General features: G+C 37.4%; 1 protein-coding gene across 2 annotated transcripts; it reads right to left on the bottom strand.

Annotated features, from left to right (window-relative positions):
* Window positions 1-508: 508 nt before the first annotated feature.
* On the bottom strand, window positions 509-25,550 carry LOC135607343 (uncharacterized). 2 transcript variants are annotated; one of them, XM_065099099.1, is made up of 14 exons: window positions 25,066-25,550; window positions 23,439-23,507; window positions 23,168-23,275; window positions 21,929-21,994; window positions 15,279-15,407; window positions 11,892-11,939; window positions 9,183-9,289; window positions 8,972-9,043; window positions 7,179-7,230; window positions 5,706-6,295; window positions 2,169-2,384; window positions 1,965-2,085; window positions 1,231-1,373; window positions 509-1,127 (listed from the first exon to the last, which is right to left on the bottom strand). In XM_065099099.1, the coding sequence occupies exons 1-13, from the start codon at window positions 25,441-25,443 to the stop codon at window positions 1,314-1,316; spliced, it is 2,016 nt and encodes a 671-aa protein (XP_064955171.1). In that variant the 5' UTR covers window positions 25,444-25,550; the 3' UTR covers window positions 509-1,127; window positions 1,231-1,313. The 2 variants fall into 2 exon arrangements, with proteins under 2 accessions (XP_064955171.1, XP_064955172.1); XM_065099100.1 differs by having other exon boundaries at window positions 25,070-25,169.
* Between the last annotated feature and the right edge of the window lie 352 nt (window positions 25,551-25,902).

Below are 25,902 nucleotides of genomic sequence, written 5' to 3'. Positions count from 1 at the left end.
CGAATATCATATATATAGCACTCCTAAGCAAATGTTTATACTATCTTAAATGGTACTCCTCATTTTCATCTAACAATATAAATATTTTTTATATATCATTTTCTTAGATGCCGACATTCATATCCATAAAATTTTTTTTTTATCTTTATTCGAAGTATATAGGGGGTTGACCTTTGAATCCTACCGGGTAACAGGCCGTGGGCACAAAAATACATATATATATATATATATATACATATACATATGTATACATATACATATACATATGTATACATATGTATACATATACATATACATATGTATACATATACATATACATATGTATACATATACATATACATATGTATACATATACATATACATAAGATCCCTACTATTATCAAACGCATACAACTAGTGCGTCCTTGTTTGATGGTTGAAACTGTCAATCCAATTGAATTCACAAAAAATGATAGTACAATCCATTGAATTTCACAATCAAATCATCAATAATATATTCTATACTTGATAATAAAAAAATAATATATTTTATAAAATATTCTTAAAAAAATATTTTTTAATCATCTTTTAACAATTTCAATTTGATCTTTTTTGCACAAACACATTAAGAGCAAAAACAATCCATAACTATCTACTTTCGATCCATGTTCACATGAGGCAAACTGATGAGTTTCATCGATATTGATAATATTTTTTTTCATCGATCAACATAATGAAAAACGATGGTTTCATTTATTTTGAACTTTTCCCCTTCGGTTTCATCAACTCCAGCCTCCAGTAGAACCCTAACAAGACTTTGATCTTCATTATCAGCCATGCCTCCAGGTTTCATCAACAGGTTAGGGGGAGCTTTGTTGCAAACTCATTTCCCAATTATCTACAACCTACCATTGAAAGTTAGGGGGAGCTTTGTTGGACTCGTTTCGGCCATCTTTTCAGCATCAATTTTTTACAGCATAGCTGTTGGGAGTGAGTCGTTAAGCAAGCTTCGCCTTTGAGGACAATGAGCTAACCAAAATCTGGAAAACGAGCAGCGAAAACCTCTCCAGTAGTTGCACGGATGACAAATGAGAAAATTCAAAAAGGAGTTTGCTCGCCTTTGCTGTTTAGAGGAGCACAATACTTGCCTGAGAGAACAAGCATGAGAACATCTTCAGTTAACCAAGTAAAAAAAGGGAAGTTGACAAGTGAACATCAACTCATATGGAAAAAAGGTTTTCAAGCACACACCTAAAAAAAGGCATTATATGACAATCTTTGATGCTCACTTCTGACTGCTTCTGGAGTATACATGATGCTTCTATTAAAAAGTACTAATCACCACTTTTGAGTATCCATGATCCTCTGCTAGAAACACACAGTTCATGTACCACCTGCATATATCAAACAGAACTTATCAAAATAAACATCAGACAAGCAAGATCCTACATAATATCAATAAAACATCCTACGGAAAGGACACTCAAGCCCCACTACACAAAACAACAAGAAGATACACTTCCTACAGAAAGAATATCATGGAAGATTTCACTTTCGATGCTGTATATTCAAGTCACAAGCATTCAGTTTTGATAAACATACCCACAATTTAAGTGGTTTGATATATATACTATGGTGAGATGAGGACCACCAATTACTTCTAGCTGCTTTGGCAAAGGTGTTGTCCTTTTTGTGGGAATCTCCAAATGAGTTGATGGATCCAAATTAAATCAAGTCAACAATTATTAATCCTTCTTATTACTCCAAGTTGATCATGATGATTTGTCTTGGGGGTATGTCAAGCAATAAAAAGCATAAATGACATAGAAATAACGTAAATGAGTAGCAACGAAAAGAAAAATGAAATGCAATGAAGAGAACCCAGTGTCTAATGGGGGTATGCCAAGCAATAAAAAGCATATATGATATTATCAGCATTTTCAAAAAAGAGAGTTCATTTTTTAATATTAAATTATCTAGCCAACCTGATTGTACTCCGAATCAGAAATATCCTTCTTGAGACGAGTCTGAGCAGCTATGCGGATCTCCTGCTTATTGATCTTTGCATTAGGTTCTTTGCCCCGAAAAAGATCAATGACGACATTTCTGCACTTAAAAAGGGGTCTGCTATCAATACAAATTGTTAAAAATCCAGATACTGAGAGTAAGTAAAACAAGTCTTGAACAACCTTAATGGATCAAGCGCTGGATTTCCAGTAGATTTCAATACATACACACCATGGACATTCATGGCAATTTGACTCACAATAGATTGAAGCTCAGATGCAGGGGCAGAGGCACCACTTTTGGCAGCACTAATCAGTGCTTTAATTTTAGAATCATCTCTCGGACGAAAAGATTTGCTGATTGCTAGTTCCCTTAGTCCATGGACAACCGAGTTGAGGCTACAAGAACACAGGTCCTAATCAATTTTTGGAAACAGAAAATAATTTATCATCAGAGAATATGTCCAAGTTCATGCAGTTTATACCATATATTGTACAAAAGCTACGTCTATTCTTACAGAGTTATTAGGTCATAACAATAAAATATAAATAACAATCTAGTCGAGGACTGTGACTCAAAACAATGTGAAAGTCGAACAGAATATTCTTCAGTAAGACAATTCCGACCTTATAATTGAAAATTCCCACAATTGAAAATTTCTTTAAGGCCTTTGAGAAATACATCCAATTGCAGCGTAGCGGAGAAAGTAAATGAGTCTAACAATAAATTAATTGCAACGCATACTTCCTATCTAAATTTTCTCCCAAGTATAAACCTCACCGTAGTATCTAAGTTCATGAGAAAAAAATATTGATCAACAATTAACTCTTTCACAGAAAACCACTCTGATTTAACACTAAAAATTATCATTATGAGCTTCCATACAAGGTCTGTCTGAAGAGTGAGGATCTCCTTTGTCATCTCACCTTCTCCATTCAGATCCATAACCTATTGCTTTTTCTTTTCCAAAACTCTTTTCTGTCTCCTTTATCTTCCCTAAGCTACAGGTTCTTAGCCTGCTTAACATGCTTTTGTCTTAACATTCTCCTTGACGACTTTTCTTTTTGAAGTTCTACTAGATGTAGAAAGGTGACTAATAATTTAGTTGATGGGTGACTAATTGCAAGAAACAGAACTGTGTAACCACAGGCTGTTATTGACTTCTCATTGCCAATTACTCCTGCACAGATATGAAACAGAAATTATGCCCACAGCCATTGTCAACTTCTGATTTTCTATTACCGCTTTTTTCCTTTCTTATCATAGTTCTCTATTATTGTTAGTTGGCTTTTTCTATGGAATCAATCCGAACTCAGACTATTATTATCAGTTCTAGTAAATTAACATATAATTTGATCAGAACCTATTGTATAAACAAGGTTAAGTCAAATAGATCGGAATCAAACAGCCAATAAATCTAGAACCAAAGCCAGAAGAATCAACCACAGAAAACAAGAAAATCTGGAGGACCATCTTATTGAAAATTCACATGTATGAAGAATTTACTTTGTGATTTAAACACATAAGAATCCTAATTAGGCAAGGAACTGTTTGCAACTTTTTTTTCCCGAGGCCTTTTTAGTCAATCATTCTTGTCACTGAAAATCCAGTATATGCTCCATAAGAAGTCATAAACATGCCAACTTTATAAGCTTAAATGTAAGTGATCCTTCCAACTACAATGAAAATTCCAACATATAACGACTTAATGATTACACAGAATATGAAAGTTGGCCAACATCAGCAAGAAAGCTTTTGTATCTTATTATGGACCACCACATCATCTCAAAGATAATATCCTAAATAAAAGAAACTAATCAAGCCATGGATTACCAAAGGTCTACATGAGATAGATGTTTGGTCAGAATCAAGTTCAACTCTCAAGTATCTTAGATTCAACTTGACCTTGTCTTATGTTGGTTATTTGATTTGAGTCAATAACATGTTGGTTAGAGATGCTGCAACAGTTGCCTCATATTATCTACTAGCTATTAAGGATGAAAAGGCTGTTGTGCTTCAATTTTCCTTAGGAGTTCGCTTATCATAAGATTTAGGAGTCTTAAAGAATGAAAGCAAATTTGGATGTATTGGATCCTAGTTAAAAGGTTCCCTTTCTTCTTTTTTCTTTACATAAAATGTGCCATGCCTAAATAATCTAAGATCCCCTCTGCCAACCATATAGGAAATTGGAGAACAGCCAAGTGTTGGTGTCAATGAATAAAAAAAAAAAAAGATACTAGCATTGTCATGAAAACTAAGTTATTCCACTATGTTGACATGGAAAGAAACCTCTTTTCTACCGAAAACATAAGAGTGATAATAGAAGACCGATTCACTAACGAACCGATTCAACTAGTAATTGAACCGGCCCACTCTAAGCAAACAAGGTAACTTGGACCCAATGATGGCATCTAAGCAGAACCTTTTTCAGGGACCAGACCAAATGGAAAAAATTGCCACCCTAAATAAGATCTTTTCAGTACACCATCGAGCTTCCTCTCCATCAAACTGTTTGAGTAGACCCATATAATCTCAAATCACCACTTTCTAGTTCCACTTGTATCAGTATACAACTAGTGATATATGTGACATACATATTTCAAGAGATAAATGGAAACAATAAGTATCTCAATATACACAAATGTAGCAACCCCATGATTTTTTTTATGAAATTATATTTACATGAGTAACTAATAAACATTGATGGTTACACTTTTTGACTTGAACCAAAGTCCTATGCAAAACACTTTTATGGGAGGTAGTTAGCAAATCATGTCCCTCCATAAAAAAATTTAACTCTATTCCTGAAGCCCCACGATCCCCATACCCCAACCCCCTCTTCCCCCTCCCCTCGCCCTTCCTCCTCTTCTAATTATTGCCGTTTCATTGCAATCAATTAATTTCAATTAGGATCTGATATCTGAACTTTAACAAGATTATCCTTTTGTTTATTATTCAGCATAGAAAATCTAAACAATTTAAACCTAAGAACAACCCAAAGAGTCCTCGATGTGGGTCTTAGCAAGTCTGTAGATGTTCCTTGTATCCCCATGTTAACGTAGAGTGCATCAGAAACAGATTACCTTGTGGCTATCAGCTCCAATCAATCATAAACTGATTAAATTTGAGTCTACCAGACTCATACCTAAGAAAATATGACAACATCAACATCTTAAGCTCTAGCACATCTATCACTCACATTGTATCTGTTGCCACCTCAGCTCACTCTCACATCGATTCACTTGACATTGCTTCTCATCTATCTACTCCATAGAGAATTTTTTCCCAAATTTCCCAGTAAAGAAATCCATAGAATCCATTTTGTGTCCAAAGTAATTTTGTTTAGCCACAGGTCAGTCTTATAATACTATCATGCAAAATAAACAAAGAAAACAAATGTTACCAATTCAAACTTGTATAATGTCATTACACAAAACAGAGGAAAGAGTACCCTTATTATTTGCAAAAAATAACTAAATATTATGAACAGCCAATAAGAGAACTTTAATTTGAGGTGGCAAGTCATTAGATAGCTTAAATTGAATTGATAGATAATCCATGCGCTCACTTTCCTTCTTAATAAGTCATCTTAACTTCTCATTACATCTAAAGAACATCCTAGAAAATACTGCATAAATGTTGTAAAAAATAGCCAGAGCCTACAAAAACTTATGCAAAGATAGACCTGAAATAAAGTGAAAAAATCTTGCATGCATTACCTGCGAATTCTTTTCTCCTGGAAAATTTTCAAGAGAGCCTTTGGAAGATGTTCTTGTGTTTCACTTGACATTGATGTTACTGCAGTGCTCACTGCTCTATCTTTGACTACATGTGCACCAGCATCAACTTTTACTGAAGTGACTCTTTTGGAGCTAGATGGGTTTAAAGAACTCTTTGACATGGGCATGCTTTTGCAGAACCCAGGTAAAGTTTTTTCGATATCTGACCAAACACATTCTTGATTCTTCACAATATCTGGATATTTTTTTATAAATGAGAAATCAGTAGCCTCCTTGAACTTCCAGTCACTGAAGGCACGCCTTTCAACAGCCAATGAGCTCATCAGAGACTTCAGACCATCAAACTTTATCATCTTCAGCTTGTCTATGTGAATTATGGGATTCCTACTGAACAGAGAAAGAATAAAATCTCTAACCAGAGCGACTTTCCCTTCATACAACAAAGTGCTCTTAGAAACCCACAACCCTTGAACCAAAACTGCATAGAGCGGCAAAGCATTCAAAACATCTTCTTTCGAGCTATCAGGAGCAAGATGCATAAGTGCATCAAAGCGGTTGATTTGACAACCCTGCATGTAAAGCACCATGAATTATGATAAGGCATTGTTAGAATAATAATTAGAGTTGGACAAGACAAGAATTGGTGCCATAGTAGGGCTTCTCCTTTGCAATCTGACTGACCAGGTTTTAAGTCATAGAGTCATAGAACCAACCTCTCTGCCATAGTGGTTGACAGTGGCAGCAGTGGCAACAACCAATAACTAGCCAATGACAGGTGACATGAAAATTGATAACTTATTTCAAAAGTGGAGTGATCCAAAACCAATGACTGGTAATATTAGTGATCAACAACAGGCAATGGGAATCACAATCACTGATGATAAGAGTGTGGTGACTAACAGATGATGTTGAGTGGTGATCATGCCACCGAGAACCGATCAAAGCAGCAGGAGTGAAACAGAAACTGTGCAGTAATGGTGGAAGAAGGATAACAATGGTAGCAAACAATATTGCGTACCAAAATAAGTGTTCTCGTTTTGTAATAAACTTCCAACCAATAAAATAAACAATCTTGTGTTCTTGTCTGTGTTGTTTAACAAATGGCTTACAAAACCAGTTTTTGGGAACATAGCCCTAAAAACTGGCTTGTTCTAATCTGAGATCACAAATGAAACCCAAATGATAATCATGCAAGCCATTTTTCTAAGGTGTCAATGACTTTGTCAAGCATCTATAATATTAGAGGTATTATCTCACAGCAGTCATACCATGACAGCTACAAGTTGTATTGAATACTGTTGTATATATAGATAGCAATGACCAAAAATATAGAGATACATAATATACACATGCATTTATAATGAGATTACCACATGTTCAGATATGTCTATGAGCCCACGATACTAGATGTTCAGATACGAAACAAGTTCTAGGCACAAAAGGAGATCAAACCTCAGAAAGCCACTTCTTCAACCGTTCTTCCAGTGGCAACGTAAGCAATAACCTGCAGATGGATAAAGAATCAATATTCCCATTATTGTAACTCGTGGCATAAAAAAACTGTCGATGATATAACCAAAACATTCTAATACGTTAAATTGGATCAAAATATTAGTCTACACAAACAAAAAATAAAAATAAAAGAAAGCAAGAGAGGAATGAAGCTTTCGTGACTTTTGCAGTAGTATGTAGTAGAAAAAACTCGAGAATGAAAAATGCCACTGACATGGAATCCGACATAACTGACTAAAAGGAAGCGTTATATGGGAAAGAATTGCATCAAAAGACAAAAACATGCAAACGAAATCACCAATGCATTGAATAGGTTGTTTTCTCTCAAAAGCTGTAATGATGAGAAAAAAGAAAAGTTGGAGAAAAAGGTTGAATCAATAGAAAGAGAAAACAAAAGATAACAAAAAAGATGAGGCCTTGAATATTTTTTCAACATACTTGAATACTTCAAACATACACCTTTTTTCCAGCCAGCCTTTGTCTCCATCTGAAAGATGTGCTTAAAACTCCATAATTGCCCAATGGAGTTCCAGTACAACTCATATGCATAAAATGTAGCACTACATAATGGCTGCCTTACATATCATATTAAAATCCCTCTTCAGAAAAGAATTATATGACACTATTTTTAATCTCCTCCTTTTTAGTTGCCTAAATCTGACACAAAAATGGTCGTTATACATAGTTTAAAAACAATTGGCAAGTTCAGCAGTTTTGAACCCTTTTTAAGGTGTTTAGAGGACCATAAAAATTGCTTAGAACAGATATTTACTCTTGCAAAGGTATTGCCATAATAACAATGCTCATCACATTGGCAACAGAAAGAAACAAACCCTGCAAGAGTGAAGATCCTGAGAGGTGACCTACAGATGTGCCAGTTAGATGAAATAAATTGATTAGAATTAGATATTGCAAGGAGGAATAGAGAAAGACCCACAAAAAAGAAATTAACAATAAACATAAATTTGATAGCTCTCAGTTTGCACTCAATGGAGCTCAATAGATAAAAAGTCCATGAATCCGAGGATTGCAAAACCAACCAATTCGGTCAAGTTAGGCCGGTATTTACCATTCCAACCACCAATTGATACACAGAACAGCCCAAGCCAAGCGGTCCGATTCCATATGTATATGCAGCCCAAACCACTTAAACTGGATCACGACAGCAACTGCTAGGACTCGTGAGGGTCACAAGTCACAGCTGCTCGTAAGCATCTCTCCACCACCACCCCGCGCCCGCCACTGCCCACGCACCTACTGCATGGTCCAATAGATCTACTCCTTTTCCACCACAGCCTCCTCTTGTTCCTTCATCTTCCTTCTTCCTACCCTCCTCTCTCTTTCCAACAGTATTGCAGTATGTATCACCAGTACTGCTCAGGCCCATACAGGTCCGGGCACGGAAGTAATTCCTTGCATATATTCACTGTTTGTTGTATGTCAACATATAGATTCAATATGCATTAAAGTTTAGAAAAAAATTAGATTTGATGTCCTTTTTTTCTCAAATATATATTTACATGACTATGCAAGCATGTCTTGAACTAGTAATCTAGTTAAAACATTAAACATTCCACACCATAGTTATGATATAATAAAAGGCAATTAGAATCTTCACAATTGATGAAACTATATGGTGAATGAAACCAATGGAAGCTAATATAAACAATCAGACAATGCCTCACTCTGAATGTGTACACATGCAAAAGAAATCATTTGATAAGAAGTGTTACCTTCGTGAAGGACCTTTAGTTCTCTTATTGTCAGAAGATGCTCCAGGGCACAATGAGTTGGCATAATCAGATCTGAACAAACAATTATAATACAATGGTCAAAATTACATACATGCAGATAGGAAAATCAATGTACACCTCGAAACAAGTAATGGAAACAGAGTAACACAGAAAAATACTTGTTTAGTAGTTAGCTAAATAGAAGCCTTACGGTTTCATCATAAATGGAATTTGATTTTTGGCTTCTGCAACCATTTTACGGTGGTATCTCTCAGTAAAGTGACTATCAACAGCATGATATTCCAGTGAGATCCATGGCTGCACAAATTGGAAACAAACAAGAAAAACCATCTTAATATAAAAATAAAAAATAATCTAAAATTTAGGTACAAAAAATCCACGATAAGTAGATCACATATGACAGTTAATAAGGTACAAGATAAGATAGACATGATGAGTGATGCTAAAACTTGAAAATAGAGGCAACACAAGAAAGTTATACTTTTAACAATAAGGAAAAGAAACACAGTGGAACCCAACAACTATACATGTCCAAAACCCAAACCAGTTAAACCACAAATTAACAAAACGAAAGATAGTTTTGAGAAACCAAAATTGTTCACAACAGGAATGAAGCCAGTACAAGAATCAGTATTATTATGTGAACATTACAGAATAGAGTAAACCAAACTACACAGAACACTATACTTAAAGAACCTCCAACTCATCCTTCCTTGCCCGGTGGTACCAGGGCTCGTATCAGATAATTTATGTGGCTTACCTTTTAGTTTCTTATATCAAGTTGATTTAGGATCATTTGTATAACAGTCTTGAGTAAATTTTTGCTATTGATTTAAGAGTGATTCATGATTTGGTTTTAAATAGATTTAAAGAAACAATTCCAAGTTGAAGTGTTTCTTTTTAAAGAGTATACATAAATTAATACAGCAGTCAAGTACTTCAGTGGGTTGCAGGAAGCTAAAAACAGCCACCATACCTGCAAGCCCTATTTGAATCTACGAACTGATCGGATAACACTAGCTATAGAAGAATGTCACAATATATAAATATAGTCCCCTTTGTACCAAAAAAAGTATTGGAATTTAAAGTCTCAAAGTTAATGTGTTTAATTTTTTTATTTTGCATATATAAAAAAAATGCATATTTTCCAAATCATGCATTGGGTCAAAACATGTATGCATATGGATTTTCCTAATATATTATATTTGTGTTGTTGAGTTTTGGTCACCTAACTCAATATTGAAAATAATAATCAATTTGATAATTAAGGAAGAATAATCCCTCACGTGTTAAATCTTCAAAAATTGACAACTGGTTTGGGCCCATCAACACATGCAAATTCAACTCAAACTCAAAGTCCAACATAAACAAAATCAAAGTGGTGAAGTGTCTTTGAACGTCCAATCAACTATTGGATGAATGATTGAGAAAGCACTGAAATGTTTCAAATTCAATTATGAAAACAATATGAAGTCACATTTCAATTTTTTTGTAGTGTACAAGGTTTAAAATCTTGACACAATACTGGTTTTGACACGTTGTTCGATCATTACAGCATCAGTATCCCAGATGGTACACTGACTACACCATCCAATATAACTGCAAAAGTAATAATAAAAAAAGGATACCAACCAGTATGTATAGGTACGATCCTTGGTCAGATTGGTAAGTAATGGTCCAACAAGTTTCCTGTACCTTCTTAAGGTGTGTAATTTGATATTGTATTGTGTGATGTGTCAAGCTTTGAGGATAGGGTTTCTATTGAGGCTGTTAGAAGCCCTATTGACCAGCCTGTTTGGTGTTCTGCGATGTTGAAGAGATCCCGATATTGCCAGTTTCAGGGTGGCCAAACAACAGTAGCATAAGGTTCGGTCAACTAATCCCTGGTCAATAGTTGTATAAGACATATGGTTACACCTGATCAACAACTGTATAAAGTCTACTAATGATAATCAATAACTTGAAAAAAGTCATACATTTTATACTCATCATATAATATAATATTTTTTACAATTATAATGTATATTTAGACTGATACCTGAAAAAAAAATATCAGTAGGATATTTTATATACTCACAACCGGAAGCATGATCAAACGGGCACAACATTGCACAGCTCAAGCAATGAGGCAGTCAGGGTTTGTGTCAAATAACTGTTCTTTAGTTATAATTCTCAACAAGTCTAGGTTGGATTTTAGCTTGTTCAAATTAGAAATAAGTCAATTCTGTTTTTTATTTCGCATAACAAGGTTCAGATCTGATATTAAGTTGGAACTTTATTCCAGTAGGTTGGTCCAATCTGAAAGGTACAGATGCACCTATTTTTCCTATTGAAAGAACCATTGGTGTAAACCTCCTCGGAACTTTAATGTATTTATAGTTTAGCAAAGAAAAACTGAGGGATTCTTAATGAATGAAAACAAAGTTATTTTTTGGTCAGCTAGCCTTTGATATATTTTCTTTCTCCTCTAGAATGCTTATGAATTTATTCCTACCAATATCGTTTCCTACCCCCTCCCTCCAGGATTTCCTAGTTTACCATCTATTCGATCCTTTGCTCCTAAGATATAGTTTATATGCAGCTATAGGACATGCTAGTAGCTTTTTGAGATAAAATAATGTAGAATCAAGAAACCACAATGATGGGGGGCACAACCATAGGTGAAGGATCCCTTCCCTCTATGAGAAAGGGAGCATTTTGCTTGCACAATTTGCTTTAGCAAATTTAAGCTCAATATTTGTGAGGCTTCATATTTTAAAATTTTATAAGATTAATGAATTATAGAATACAAATAACCAAATTCAGACAAATAAGAACTTCAATGTTGACAGATCAAAAGAGTTTGTCTATGAAAGATCATCAAAAGAAAGATACAAGAAATCATATTTATCTTCCTAACCTCGTCATCTTCTATTTTTTCATCTGAACCCACAGAAGCCAACTTTCCCTGTAAAGAAAAAAATTAAAAATTTAAGTATGGTAACAAAATTAGTTCATTGATTAAGTTAGCTTAAATGTTGATGAAGCAATAAAATGAGCAAACAGAAGTGTTCTTGGGGAGTCTTAATCTCTTACAAAACCAGATACAAGTGCCCCAATAAGTGTAGAACAAGTTATGTCAAACCGATCAGCTAACAATAAAAGCAGCTTTATACGGAAAACCTATTGGGTTAAAATGTCATAAGCAAATGTCATACAGAATCATTATGTAAACTACTTGCCAAGTCTTTCTAAGTTATAGATCACTGACATACCACATTTACATTACCAGAAGTTTAACAAGCTTTGTCCAATAAGTGAACTATATGGAGAAAAATTATAAAAAGGATAAAGAAACTAATGGCAACTATAATGTATGACTCTGGTGAATTTTAAACAAGAAACTAAAGAAAGAAGCAGATAATTCCTCAAGCCTAACTGATGTTTTCTTTTATAATTATTATGAATAACATGATGAAAATATCAAGTAACAGAGACTCCTTTGATGAAGATATAAGAATATCCAAGGCAAAAGGTTAAAGCTAGATTTATAGCGGAACTTTGATGACAAAAGCAACCAAAAAGATTGAGAAAAGATCCAAAATGCAATACAGATGCAGCAGAAAAATAAGTCTGAAGTTGATGCATCATGTTGAGATCTATCAACAACAAGAAGTCTCCAGTGCCTTCCAGTGCCATGTCGAGATCCAAATCTTTCAGTCTATCAAGATCATGGAATGTGCACCTTCACTGGTGAGAGGGCAAAATCACAAAAAAATTGTATGTCACAGATTATGACATGCACACATACCAAGGTATTGATAGGTCAAAGCAATGCTAAGTCTAGTGCCCAATTCAGTCATTTAAGACTGTCCAAGTATGTTAAACTTTTGTAGACTACTTATGTATCACCAAAACAAATCCAAACTCAAATCCAATAAATACAATGACAAAAATAGCTGAAGAAACTCCATGGTAGACATGTGATAAGAATATAACAAGCTTGCTTTGGCATAGGATGTAAGACAAGACAAGCACATGTGTAACAACTTAATTTAATCTCCATGACAGAAGTGGACAAAGATTTACAAAGACTTAGATTGACTAACAAGGAACTGATGTGTGTATTATTACTAACTTGGGGTTAAGTATTTTGGACCAGTGGTTCAGAGTCAATAAATTAATTGGCTAGTCATGACAAATGGTATCATAGTGAATAAAGTTACCACTAATGCATTATCTCCAATGGCAATATCAGATATGGAAAGAGGTTCGAGTAGGAAAAGACTAGACAGAACTAGAGGGCACGTCACAGCATAAAGTTACCACTAGGGTAAGGAAGGAATCACATATACATACTAGGATCTCATCCTAGACTATGTTGGGCCTCAACTACGCGGTCAAGCCTTTGAATATTAAAGATTGTAACATCCTGATTTAGTCTCAGATTGAAAGACAACAAAAACTTAAATTAACTTATAAGAACTTGGTGGGTAAACTACTATTAAATTGGGCTTAGACATCCTGGGCCAGTGAATAGGGCATTGAACCATGTCGTGATAAGATGCCACCAAAGGATTTCAAGATTTGAATTTGAATTTCAAAATAAGGCTTGTTTGTCGCAATAACCGACATGCTCCCTGTAGTTACATTTTCCACATGCTATCATGCTCTGATAAGCCTTCCAGCATACCATTCACATTGAAATTACATGTCATGGGCACTGGCATGGGATACGTGTTGCGTATAGTCAAGGTTGAATGTGATCAGCTAAATCCCAAACAATTCCAGCCATGTCATTTTCCAGTAAATAAGAAACACGGGGCCACACAGCAGGAAAACAATACAAGGAAGGGAACAAAAAGAGGGAACACAAAAGAGGAGTAATACCTCAGCAGCAGTTGCTGCTCTTTATGATGTTGCCAAGTCTACAATGTTCAATTTGGTTCAGTTAAAAAATTTAAAAACTAAATGATTTCAGAGTCGGTTCGAATTGAATTCATAAGAACTATATGAACTGTCCCAAACTGAACATGATATCAACATGCTATATGCATCTGAAATACAAAAGAATATTCCGCTGTTACAAATATTGACATAATATTAACCAAACTTAATTAATATATAATAGATATACAATTAATTTCATTATACTATATTTCGTGTAAATGACATATAGCATAATATTTTGGAAGTACAAACCTAATAAATAACTGCAGAGAACAGAACTAAGTTCAATTTGGTTTGGTTCATTTTTTTCCAGTATATTTGTTTGGTAACATATTTGCAAAATATACATTTGGTTCAGTTTGAGAACTTTGAAACTGAACCAAACTGTCTGCACACATGCACTACTACACTATAATCAATCGGATAAGAGAGAGGGTGGATTTGATGTTTTCACATGACACACAGATTTCAGATGATTTAAATCTCATGAGATTTGTGATACAAATGCAACACACTTTTAAATAAACACGACTAGAAATGAAAATAGTTAACTAGAGAAGGGTTTAATAATATCTAAGATATTTTCAAATAAAAAGATATTTTTAAAATCAGTTTATTCAAAGATATATAATGGATAAGAGAAAAAAACAATTGTTAAGAATTAATTTGAAACTTGTCTAGCCAACTTTTAATATAACAATAGTTACACTTATTTTTAAATTATACAAATAGAGTAAAATTTATTTTTCTACATATATAATAATGTTATTTGTATCTACTAACTTTTAAATACACTTAAATATTTGAACCAGTCTCCACACCATGTAGATGGAATTCAAACACTTAAATCCTTGTATCCTAAACTAGAAAACCACATACACCAGATGCTCGGATCAATATCACATTCAATGCTCCATATTCAAGTCAAAACAACACAGTTATTAGTGTAGTTGATAGAAGAAGAGGAATCCAAGGATACAACGTAATAATGTAGGAATTGAAAGCATAAATATATACGATATTAAAATTTTGAAATTCAGATTGCAAGGCAATATCAGCAAAGTCCACCTTGTGATACATTAGCAGTTGGTCATGAGCAAACTCTCAAAGATTGAGAATCAGCATGTTATTATGGTAAGGATTTTCTAGATAGGAATTTTCCCTTAACTTAATTTTACAGTAAGCAGACCCTTAGTTTTGTATGACACATGCAATGCAAAGTGATAACGCGTCGAAAAAAGGTGTCCAAGGGAATCCTTGAAATGGTAAAAGAAAAATCAAAGGCCCTTTTCAAGAACTTTATAGTTAAGGCCAGCTAACCAGGTGAAGAGGAGTCAATAGCCAACAAGAAAATCACCATGGAATTATCATTGGAAGTGCTCAATTCGGCACTTTGTGCATTGTGTTTCTTCTTCTGCAGCCCAGTATCTAGGTGTGCCATTGATGGTCGAAGCTGCACAACTGCATGAATAGGATTTAAGTGCAGCTGCAAGACAGAACAAAATATCTTAGGGAAAAGAACAGGTGATATTGCATAAGCATCTGTTATCAGAGATGCATGAGTAAATCATTAGTGAGAACTGCTTCTATCGATTTAATATAAATGGAAAAGGGCAAATTAGAAACTTAGAACGGATGACAATGAAGCTAACAAACATAGAATTACTAAATATTTTTATATTTATAGTGACATATGAAATAGTTGGACTTCGGTGTCTTCTCAGAACATGCAAGATTATCCTGTAGAAAGTTTTGAGAGACTGGGATCCTTTCTTAACAAGCTTCAAAATAGGTACTAAAATTTTTCCTTGCTAGTTGCCATATACTGTTCAAATTGACCACACCGGGTTTCCCTTTATCAGCCAACCAAAAAATCCTTCTAATTGTAACTTATGATCTAGTTTCCATACTTATATTACAATTCTTGGATAAACAAACTATCTTTGATAGCATAGTGTCATGGACAAATTTGTACACAGGATGTTCAATATAATGTTTGATGTTTGTGTATGTCTGCGTCTTTCGATTTTTATTCATGCTTTACACAGCATATAGAGGGCTTGTAGTAGGCTTGACAGTTCATTTTGATTAGTTTTTGTGATCGTCTTAGTCCTGTAAATGCAGATTATGTGCAGTCATCGTGCAGAGGCAAAGGTGCCCAAAAACAAGCCATCCAGATAGTCATTTAAAGGGTTTTCTAGCTCTACAGAATGATGCGGAGTGTCATCCAGTACAACACACTTGAGCTCCTCAGGGGGTACATGATTGGATAGGTCTTTGGGGTATTGTCTAGGGCTGGTTCGTTGCCTTGTTTTTTAATAGTGTCATGTGGGCACTTGTGGAGACTTTTGAGCGCGGTGGACCACTTTGGACCCTTTGTCACGCAATCAATCAAAGTTTGTGAAGTTTATGTTTGTAATGTGCATGGCCTATCTAGTATTTGTTGAAATACCTACTTGTGGAATCCTAAGTTAAACGCTTCCTCTAACTCATCTTCTCTTTTGCAGGTCCTTATGGAACCATAAGAGGTTTCGAGGAGGCAGACTCTTTACAAATGGACACGTAAGGGTGTCGCATGACTTAGACAAAACCGCTAAGTCCATGACACATGGTATCAGAGCGAGACTAACAAACTTAGAAACACTTGACATACAAACGTGAGGGACCTAACAAAGCTACATTGAGGGCAGCCAGCATGCGCGACCATTTGAGGGAAATGAGAGACGTAGGAAAATGAGTCACCTAGAGGAGCTGATATCTAAGATTGACATTCAGAGGAATGACTAACCCTCCGCGCGAGAGACACCATGAGAACAACCAAGCTAGGAAGAACGCATAGCACACAAAGATTGGGTGGTTGAGTTCGAGCTACGGCTCGACGTTAAAAACCATACTTAACGGCGATCAAGGCAAGCGAGGGCGCTTGGTAAAGGATGAGACCATGCAAGGAGAGATGAGTTACTCGGCGAATGAAATAGTTATGCAAAGCTCATAAAGGTGAGGGAAATTGCCAACTCCAAGAATTCAATATCTATGGAAGGGCTTGTATGCTCTGTGGCCATCCCAAGATGATCGAAACTCGATGCCATGGAATATGGAAACTTTTTCTTCGTCATGGGAAGGATACGCTCGTAGGAGGCTGAAGTGTGCAATAGGTTCAGCATGTTACTAGGTCTTAAGAGGCACAATGAGACCTATATTGACAAAGACTCGCAATCTAAAAAGTGTGTTTATGATAGCGAAGCAAAGCATAGTTTGTTCAACAATGTGAAGTAGTATAAGGAGATGGTGGTCTACGAAACTTCCAAAGGAAATTATGTGAAATGGAAAGTTGCTCCAGCAGGACAAATATCCAGAAGGGATAGTCCCAATTCTCTAGAGAGAGAATCGTATGTAACGAACCACACATGTTGAGGGAGGGCACCATAAGATGACAGCTCCATAAAGCTCAATAGACCAAACGAGTGGCGAAGAGTCGTCACATGATCTCGCACGAGATAATGCATTAGTGAACGCATTACGAGATCAAATGAGGGAGCAACCCTAGGCAATACCAAACAAAGGCACACTTGATGTGGAGATCAAACTCAACGGAGGACTAACCTGTGAAATGGTGGGCGTAAGGGCCACCATCAACTCAATACAAACCGAGGAACAAAACAATGAGTGAAACTTGGTGAAGTGCCCAAACTATATGAAAGGAGTCAACATAGAATACGAAACATAGAGCAGAAGCGCGAAACCTTCCTTGGACAAAGGTCAAGGATATGAACTCTTACAGAGGCAAGAGTGATATCATATTCAATGGGTCCCTCGTTCTGATGGAGCAGACTCATCTTGCATGATACAAAAGTCAAAGGGAGCTTCGAGGCACATAAACCTTATCCCAACGAAGCAATTGATGAAGGGATTAAGACAATAACTTGCAGAGACGAAGTTCAGGTCAAAAAGCAGGTACTCTTGAAAATTATATCATAGTGTTGTCATTCGAGTTACTGTAAAGGAAGCTGTGCGCAACGAAGATTATGCTGAGGGTGAGGGCCCAAGATCTAGACAATGGTGTACCAATTTCAATGAAGTTAAAGAGCTGCTAAGCGACGAATTATCCTAGAGCTACGCTTTATCCCTGTGTGACCCAAGAGCGAGTGGACGAAGGTCGATTACCGAGGGAGCAAACACAATCGGAGGTGACAAAAACCCTGCGACGTTCTAGCGGAGATCACACATGGAAAGATTACAGTCTGAGTTCATCCCACAAAGATTAGAATGCAATGTAGATATCACCAAGAGGCGATATGATGTAGCGGATCATGGTGGAACAATTTGAGGTAATACGACACACATGGGAGAAGTCTCGTGAGGAACTTGATCATATGGAGGTATAATAAGGAACTACTAGGAGCTCCACTTCAGTGAGCAACACAACGACAAGAAGAGCTATGGATTCAAAGAGTGAATAACATAATATCGTAGAGGCGGGTCTCCCATGCGTGCACTGAATTTTATATCAAATGAAAGCCTTACTCATCTGTATATAAGGGTAGTGTACCACCGAGGGGGGTTTCGAGTACAAGTACTAGGAGTCCCAATTGGGGGGGGGGGGGGGGGGGGGGGGGGGGGAGGGTGTGTGGTTTTGGGGCGGTGCGCGGGAGCAAGCTTGATCATACAGTGGTATGATCGGAGTTGCTGGACAGTTAAACTACTCTAGAGCTCATATTCACTTGAGGGAGCTCGACGAGTCGAATAGCAAATTCGGGCGAGCGAACGTTGCTACCAAGGACACAAAGGAGAACAAAATCGACGTGAGCCTTGCAACATAACGAAGGTCATGCATGGGAGTTATAGTCTGTCTTTCCATCGACTAATGGGAACTACTCAAAGAACACAGAGATGTTGAAGCAGGTAATCGAAAGAGGCGAGGAAGCGATGACAAGTCCAGAGGGACTTAGCTACCCAAAATCAAGCATCATTTAGGATTGAGGTGGACTTAAAGGAGTATCATAGTGCCGCAGAGGCGGATCTACCGATCGCAAAGAAAGAGACACATATGTGAGCGACGGATAGTGGGGCTATGGGCATGGCAACACCATGGTACCATAGACGTGAGACTTCTGTGAAGTCATCGATCCCTTGCTCTCATGGAGATAGAGCGCATGACCATGAAAGGGGGCCAAGTAGGTAGAGAATGCAAAGGCAAACTCCGAGTATCTAGACAAGGTAGAAGGGAACTTCAAAAGACCGATATTAACAGGCTTCTCATCAAGATAGCCATAAGTGGGGGACTTGGGGTCGATGCAAAAGTGCTCGACCAAGGAACGAAGTAGGCAGTACTCAATGTTATACCTTTCTACTCATAGTAGGCGACAAAAACGATGGAGGAGACGATACAATCCCAGAGGCGACCAAAACCATCGAAGACTTGCTCTAAGTTGAAGCAAAATTTTGCTCTTTTTGGCAAAACTTCTTGTATTCCAAAAGTTTGATGGCAATGAGGAGAATTGCGGTAGTTAACTCAACGCAACGAGTGCAAACACTTCGAGTGCTTCAAAAGCATAAGCAAAGAGCAAGTAAAGGCTAATAACCAGCTTGATGAATGACGTACAACCCTCGAGGAGGCGAGTGAAATCCAGTAACATTTGCCCTCTTAACTTTTAAGAGAATGGGGAAAACCGAATACCCCAATTCTCTTATTTATCCAATAGAGGAGCTCTACACATGTTCAGAGACCCTTCAAAGAGACTTAGTGAACGACAACAGTTATAAAATCCTCACTAATGGTGATCGTTTCTGCCATGAGTAAATTATCTGCTTCATTTCCCAATAAAAACAACAATCAAAAGAGAAAGCAATGTGAACCTACTTGGAGGCGACAACTAAGCAAAAGAGGAATCGATGGACAAATTTTATGGAGGAAAGAGCTCAAAACTTCAAGGTATGCGATGCGATGCGATGCTCGTTAAAGCTCCAACAAGCATCCACCCAGTTCAAGCATCCACACGTTTGAGAGACGGGCACCTAACAAGTAATGTCTTTTCCTTCATTTGAGGGATCCATAAGAACTAACAAGAATCAGCACAACTTGATCGACCTCACACCAGAGTCAAAGTCATTGGTAAGTTGAAGCAACATGATGGATTAAAGTTTGACTACTCAATAACAACGTTGGAGAGCAGCTAGAAGTCGAAGGAGGTGCATTACAATTAAAGCAGAAGATTGAATATTTAGCAAAGGCAAGGAGATAAAGCATCTGGAAAGGCTTCGACAAGGATATAGAAAGAATAAGGGGAGAGAATGTCATGGACAAATATGTGACCAAGGTGTTCGATGTAATGTTTGTGTATGCCCATGTCTTTCGATTTTTGTTCATGCTTTGCACAATATGTAAAGGACTTACCAATAAGCTTGACAACACCATTTTGGTTGGCTTTTGTGACTGCTTCAATCCTATAAATGCAGGTTATGTGTAGCTATCGCGCAGAAGCAAAACTGCCCCAAAATAAGCCACCTAGATAGTCATTTTAGGGGTTTTTAGCTCCACAGAATGATGCGGAGTGTTAGCCAACAGAACACCGTGGAGCTACCCAAATGGCACATGGTTAAATGGACCTTTGAGGCATTGTCTAGGATCGGTTCATTGCCTTATTCCAGAATAGTATCATGTGGGGACTTTTGATAGTGGCAAACCACCTTAGACCCTGTATCACGTAACGATTCAGAGCTTACGGAGTCGATATTTGTAATTTGCATTGATTATCAAGTGTTTGCTGAAATGTCTGTTCGTGGGATCCCGAGTTAAATGTTTCTTATAACCCGTCTTCTCCTTTACAGGTCCTTATGGGACCATAAGAGGTTTCGGAGAGGCTGACCCTTTGTGAACAAATATGCAAGGGTGCCACACGATTTAGACAAAATCAACTAAGTCATGACAGTAGGGTAGAGAAATTGTGATGTTGACAATCGACAATAACCTGCATATTAGTGTATTGGGAAAATGATATTCACACATATGGAAGTTATCCCAAGAGCAATACTATAAAGGGCTTGAAGTAATTTGGACGAAACATTGGAGGATATTAAGATGTATGAGAGTGAAGGGAAAAGGATGATCTGACTATCTAGAACAAACGAACAATCAAACTTGCCTCAACTTAGAACAATGGTCCAATTGAAAAGCATAGAGGAATGACAAGAAGTGATCAGATGAAAGAATAACGAACGGGTTATGTTTGACATAACCCAGTTCTGAAACTTCTAGTTAGCCCCTTAAAAGTATCATTCCATAAGCACCCCCTTAGGAATAAAAAAAAAAATTGATGCATGCCCTTTTCAAAGGCACCTAATATGGACGGAGGGACATCTAATTGCCTGTAAATTATTGCCTGCGAGTCTTTTTGCAGCAAGTAGCACACTTAAAAGCATTTGTTTGCCTGCAAGCAAGTCACTTGCAACATGCTTACGTGCAACTAAACTCCAACAAGATACAAGTGGACATGTTCTGAAATGCCACATGTTACACTTGTAGACTGGTTTGCAACTCAAAATTAAATTTGGATCTCTCTTCCCTCTCAGTACTATCTCCTCCTATGTCGCCCACTCTCACACATTGCATGTAAGCCTCACCTACATAAAGCAACTATGTAGCATTTGCTTTGTAGCTACATAAAGCAACTACATAAGCCTCACTACATAAAGCAACTACATAAGCCTCACTACATAGTCGCAACTACATAAAGCAACTATGCATGTGGGCATCCAAATAGCTGCACCTGCAAATTTTATTTGTAGCATTTGCTTCATGCAACCGCTAATTGCAGTCATTTCCTGTTGCAAGCAACCAAATGCTCCCATACTAAAAAGCACATGCACAACAAATAAATCAAGAGGCATATACAAATTTTTACTTTTGAACTTTGTTAAAGAAAAATACAAATGTAATTCACAGTGGGGCTTTATCATACGTCTACATAGAACAAAAAATCACACTGTGAATAAAGCAATAAGAGTTACCTGGTCGCCTCTCAAAATCCCAACAGCATAGCTAGTTACCAAAGGTGCAATTGATGATGACAATGTCTGAAAAAAAATCATGAAAAAAAAAGGATTAAAGAAAATGTCCAAATGGAAATCTAACAACCTGCAAATATCACTATACTCATAATCTGGCAATAGACCTGAAGCAATGTGAGACAGCACAAAGTTCCACAGAAACAACTTTGGTCGTGCAATAAAAGTTGGGATAAATATACAATGAATGACCTTAGACATGTAATATCATTCTTTGAAACATGAAATATTATGATATACATCAAAAGTTACAAACAAAGAGCATCTCAATTGTACTCAAGTAGAAAACACCAAAAGACAAAGTCCACAGGGAATGCACATTTTATAGCATGCCCTAATGCCAAGTGGTGGCTGGCATGTCAATTGTTCCCAGCGCTATACATCAAGAAGAAAATATTGTAGAAAAGAAAAAAAAGGAGGTGCACAAAGAGTTCATGTTCCTCAGCACATCCCAATGCCAATCAGTGACTGGTATGGCTAGGCCTTGCCAATGCTGTGCAGAGATAGAGGTGGTGACTGCTGACTACGCTAATCAAAACAAGAGAACTAGTACAAATATACCAGCAAGTGGTCATTTCAGTCGATTAAATTTCTGCAGACACTATCAATATTGAGATATTATATAGAGAAAACAGGCTTCAGAATGGTGGCGTCTCACTCAATTATCTCAATCAATCAACCAAAAATTAGTTCCAGGCACATATAAGAAAAATGCTTATCCCCAGAAAATATAAAAAGTTTAAAGTGAATGTAAACACAGACATCAAGAACACATCTTGAGGGTTATCAATGTACCACTAAAACTTAACCTGCATCTTAACAGCTACAAGCATTTGATATAATGATATCAAACAGAAGATATCAATTATGGCCAAATGCATCTACTTTCACAGTATATTGTGGTATGCCATTATGGAAAGTCGAGAAGACAGATTCTTAACCTTCAATACAGAAAGTTGATCAAGTTAAGGTCAAAGACAGAACTATTAGTAAATACTTTAATGCATCTATATACTACATGAAAAGATTAAAACAAAAACGAGAAGTCGAAGTCAGATTGTACCTGTAGAATATACCAGTCTTAGAGCTTGCCATTAGTTTATATGCATTTCAGCAATATATATGGCGAGTTGTGCGAGTAATGAGCAAAAGAAGTAGATACACAGTCACATAATTCTATACCTGCTTCTGTAACCGTAGGGGCTCAGCTGCATCTTGGTCATAATTTTCACTATTGGCATCAATGCTAAAATCTACTTCAATTTTTGATTCTTTTGGTTTCACTCGGACCTGAAAACAACAGAAATAGTCAATAGTGAGACTGTCACGATTTTCCAAAAATCTACCCACATAAGAACATTGAAAGATGCATATAGCATCACAAACCCAGAACAAAGAAAATAAAATACATTTCATATGCATCAGGGAAAATGTTAACGAAGTGGAAATCTACCTCTTCACACCTTTCATTCAGTTCATATGGCCGCCAAGAAGGTCTAAGTACATATTGCATAACATAAAGCTGAAAAAGAAAAACAAACATCATTAAGATGATGAAATCAAGACAACTGAACACTGTCTTCATTTAAGATGAAATCAAAACCATCCGAAGACATGAAACCATAACATAGGTTATCTTAGCTTTATGATTGACTGTTCTCTTGTCCTTCATTGTAATATCTTGTTCACGAATGTTTTACAAGACCGTCCTAGAAGCATAAGAAGATTATCTCTGATGTAGTAATCAGCATACACCAGCATTGAAGCCTGTCTAAGGTTTTAAGAAAATTTTCCTTTAAGTCCTTGCATCAATTAATAACAAATTTTAAGATGTTAGAAAGAGACTCGGTTACTGTCAAACAAGAAGTCACTCCAAAATCAGTGAGATGTAAAAACTTTGGAGTACATTTCTTTTGTATAAAAATTAATATATTCATATGATCCCATAAAATAACTAGTTAATAGGAAGAAACAGTAGTTATTATCCATTTTGAGGTGTTCGCTTATCCAGAACATTACCACAGTGACATTGAAATAGTACACCCATTTGTTTACCGAAAAAGACTTGCACAGATTGCAGGACATCATAAACTCAAAATTCCAGATGCATGTCCAGCTGAGCTTCGATGGTAGCAAATGATGCACCAAACTTTGTCATTTATCTTCATATAAACATTCTGACAATCTTTCTTTGGTTTGCATGAACAACACTTTTTATCACTCAAGGCTTTCAAGTCCAAAAAGCACAATGCTGTTCACTTTGTACAATTAGGAAGAAATCGTACCTAAGTTAACCTTAAGGAAAGGAGTTAGGCTGAATAACTAGTGCATTCTTGGGTATCTTTAAGTTACGTCACTGTCAAATTAAAGCAGCAAGTCAAGTTTCCCGACAAGTCACCATCAACAGCATACCAAAGAGATATATCGACCATCTCAAGTATCAACCGTGATTCTTTCCCCATTCTTAATAACAAACCCATTTTAATTACTTAAAAAATACAAAACCCGAAAAGACTCTAGATCATAGTATCAAGAAGCCAGCAGCATCCATTCCTATGGTTCAAGATTACTTAAATACACAACAATCATTAAGGGTGAAAGAAACTGAAGTCGAGGGGGGGACTCCTGAAAAGGGATCACCTGCCACCTCCTGCTTCTTGACAGAGTTAAGAGCAGGAGAAGCAGAGGGCCAGGCGTGACATCCCTTAATTTTGGGTCAGATGCGGGTAAGTCAAGATTCCCGACGACTTCCCATTACCATAAAACAAAAAAGATATATGGACCGTCTCATGCGTCATCAGTCAGTCTTGACATGTTTCTTTGCCCATGCCTAAATCTGTTGCAGTTACTTTAAAATTAAGAAACCCTAAATGACTGAGCTATATCATCAAGAAGATGGCAGTATCGTACCTAATGATTCAAGAATTAGTTAATAATAGCAAACCCTGAACTAAGCCGCCAGTATCCGCGCTTTGTCATTCAAGGATTACATCATATACATCAAACCCTAAACTAAGAACGACAATACTTTCAGATCGTACATCGCATTTCATTATAAGGAACGATAGAGTGGCACTTACGTACGTATCCTCGTCAAGAGGAGCCGGGGTAAAGAAGACGCCAATCTCACGAACCACGGAGTCCTCCTCCTCCTCCTCCTCCTCCTCATCAACGTCCATCGCTTCAGTCGCCACGGCGTCCACGTCAGGTGCGGACGAAACCGAACTCGCGGAGGGGTCACCCTCCGCCTCCTGCTTCTTGACAGGGTCTGGGGCTGGAGGAGGCTGGCGAGGGGGTTCCGGGTCGGCGGAGGGCTCGGCCTTGATCTTGCCCTTAACCCTGGGCTGGAAGCGGGCGGGCCGCTGCGGCCGCTGACCGAGGCCGCGGGAGTGGTCGAGGTCGAGGGCCATGTCGAGGTCCGCCGCGCCGGAGGCGAACGGATCGTCGCCGTCGTCCATGGCTCGCCCTCGCGCACTTTCTCGCTTCTTGGAGGAGTTCGAGCGCCCGATGCTTACTTTTAATAGAACTAAAACCCCTGGCGACGTGATGAGGGAGGAAAGGGCATACGATAAATGCGAGTCCGACTCGAACCGAAGGATGCTTTCTTTTATACGACTTAAACCCCGGCGAGGCGATGAGGGACGAGAGAGCACACGATATATGCGAGTCCGACTCGAACGGAGTAGAAACGGTGTCGTTCGGGTCGACCACAACCAACCCATTCGACACGACCGATCGAACCACGATCGTGTAGCGAGTGACCGACACCGAATCACGGCGAGGCCACGTCCAGCCACATCAGATCGAGTTCAATCGTGGTTCAAATGTCGGCATCCCGATGCGATGGGCGAGCCACCCACACGGCTTTCAATTGGGATCCTTTGACTCCAACAGAAACCGCTCGTTCGACGGAAGCG

This window comes from Musa acuminata, chromosome BXJ2-3 (genome assembly GCF_036884655.1).
Source record: "Musa acuminata AAA Group cultivar baxijiao chromosome BXJ2-3, Cavendish_Baxijiao_AAA, whole genome shotgun sequence".
Lineage (NCBI taxonomy): Eukaryota > Viridiplantae > Streptophyta > Magnoliopsida > Zingiberales > Musaceae > Musa > Musa acuminata.
Note: the sequence above shows the minus strand (reverse complement) of the source record. Positions and strands in the feature narration are given on the sequence as shown.

What these genes read in the sequence shown, in the direction of transcription:
- LOC135607343 (XM_065099099.1), bottom strand. Translation starts at nt 25,443, where the DNA reads ATGGACGACGGCGACGATCCGTTCGCCTCCGGCGCGGCGGACCTCGAC. An exon ending in CTTCCAATGATAATTCCATG is followed by an intron (nt 11,940 to 15,278) that starts GTGATTTTCTTG and finishes TTTTCTTTACAG; the next exon opens with GGAAAGTTGGCTTCTGTGGG. An exon ending in CAGGAGAAAAGAATTCGCAG is followed by an intron (nt 2,385 to 5,705) that starts GTAATGCATGCA and finishes GTGTTCTTGTAG; the next exon opens with CCTCAACTCGGTTGTCCATG.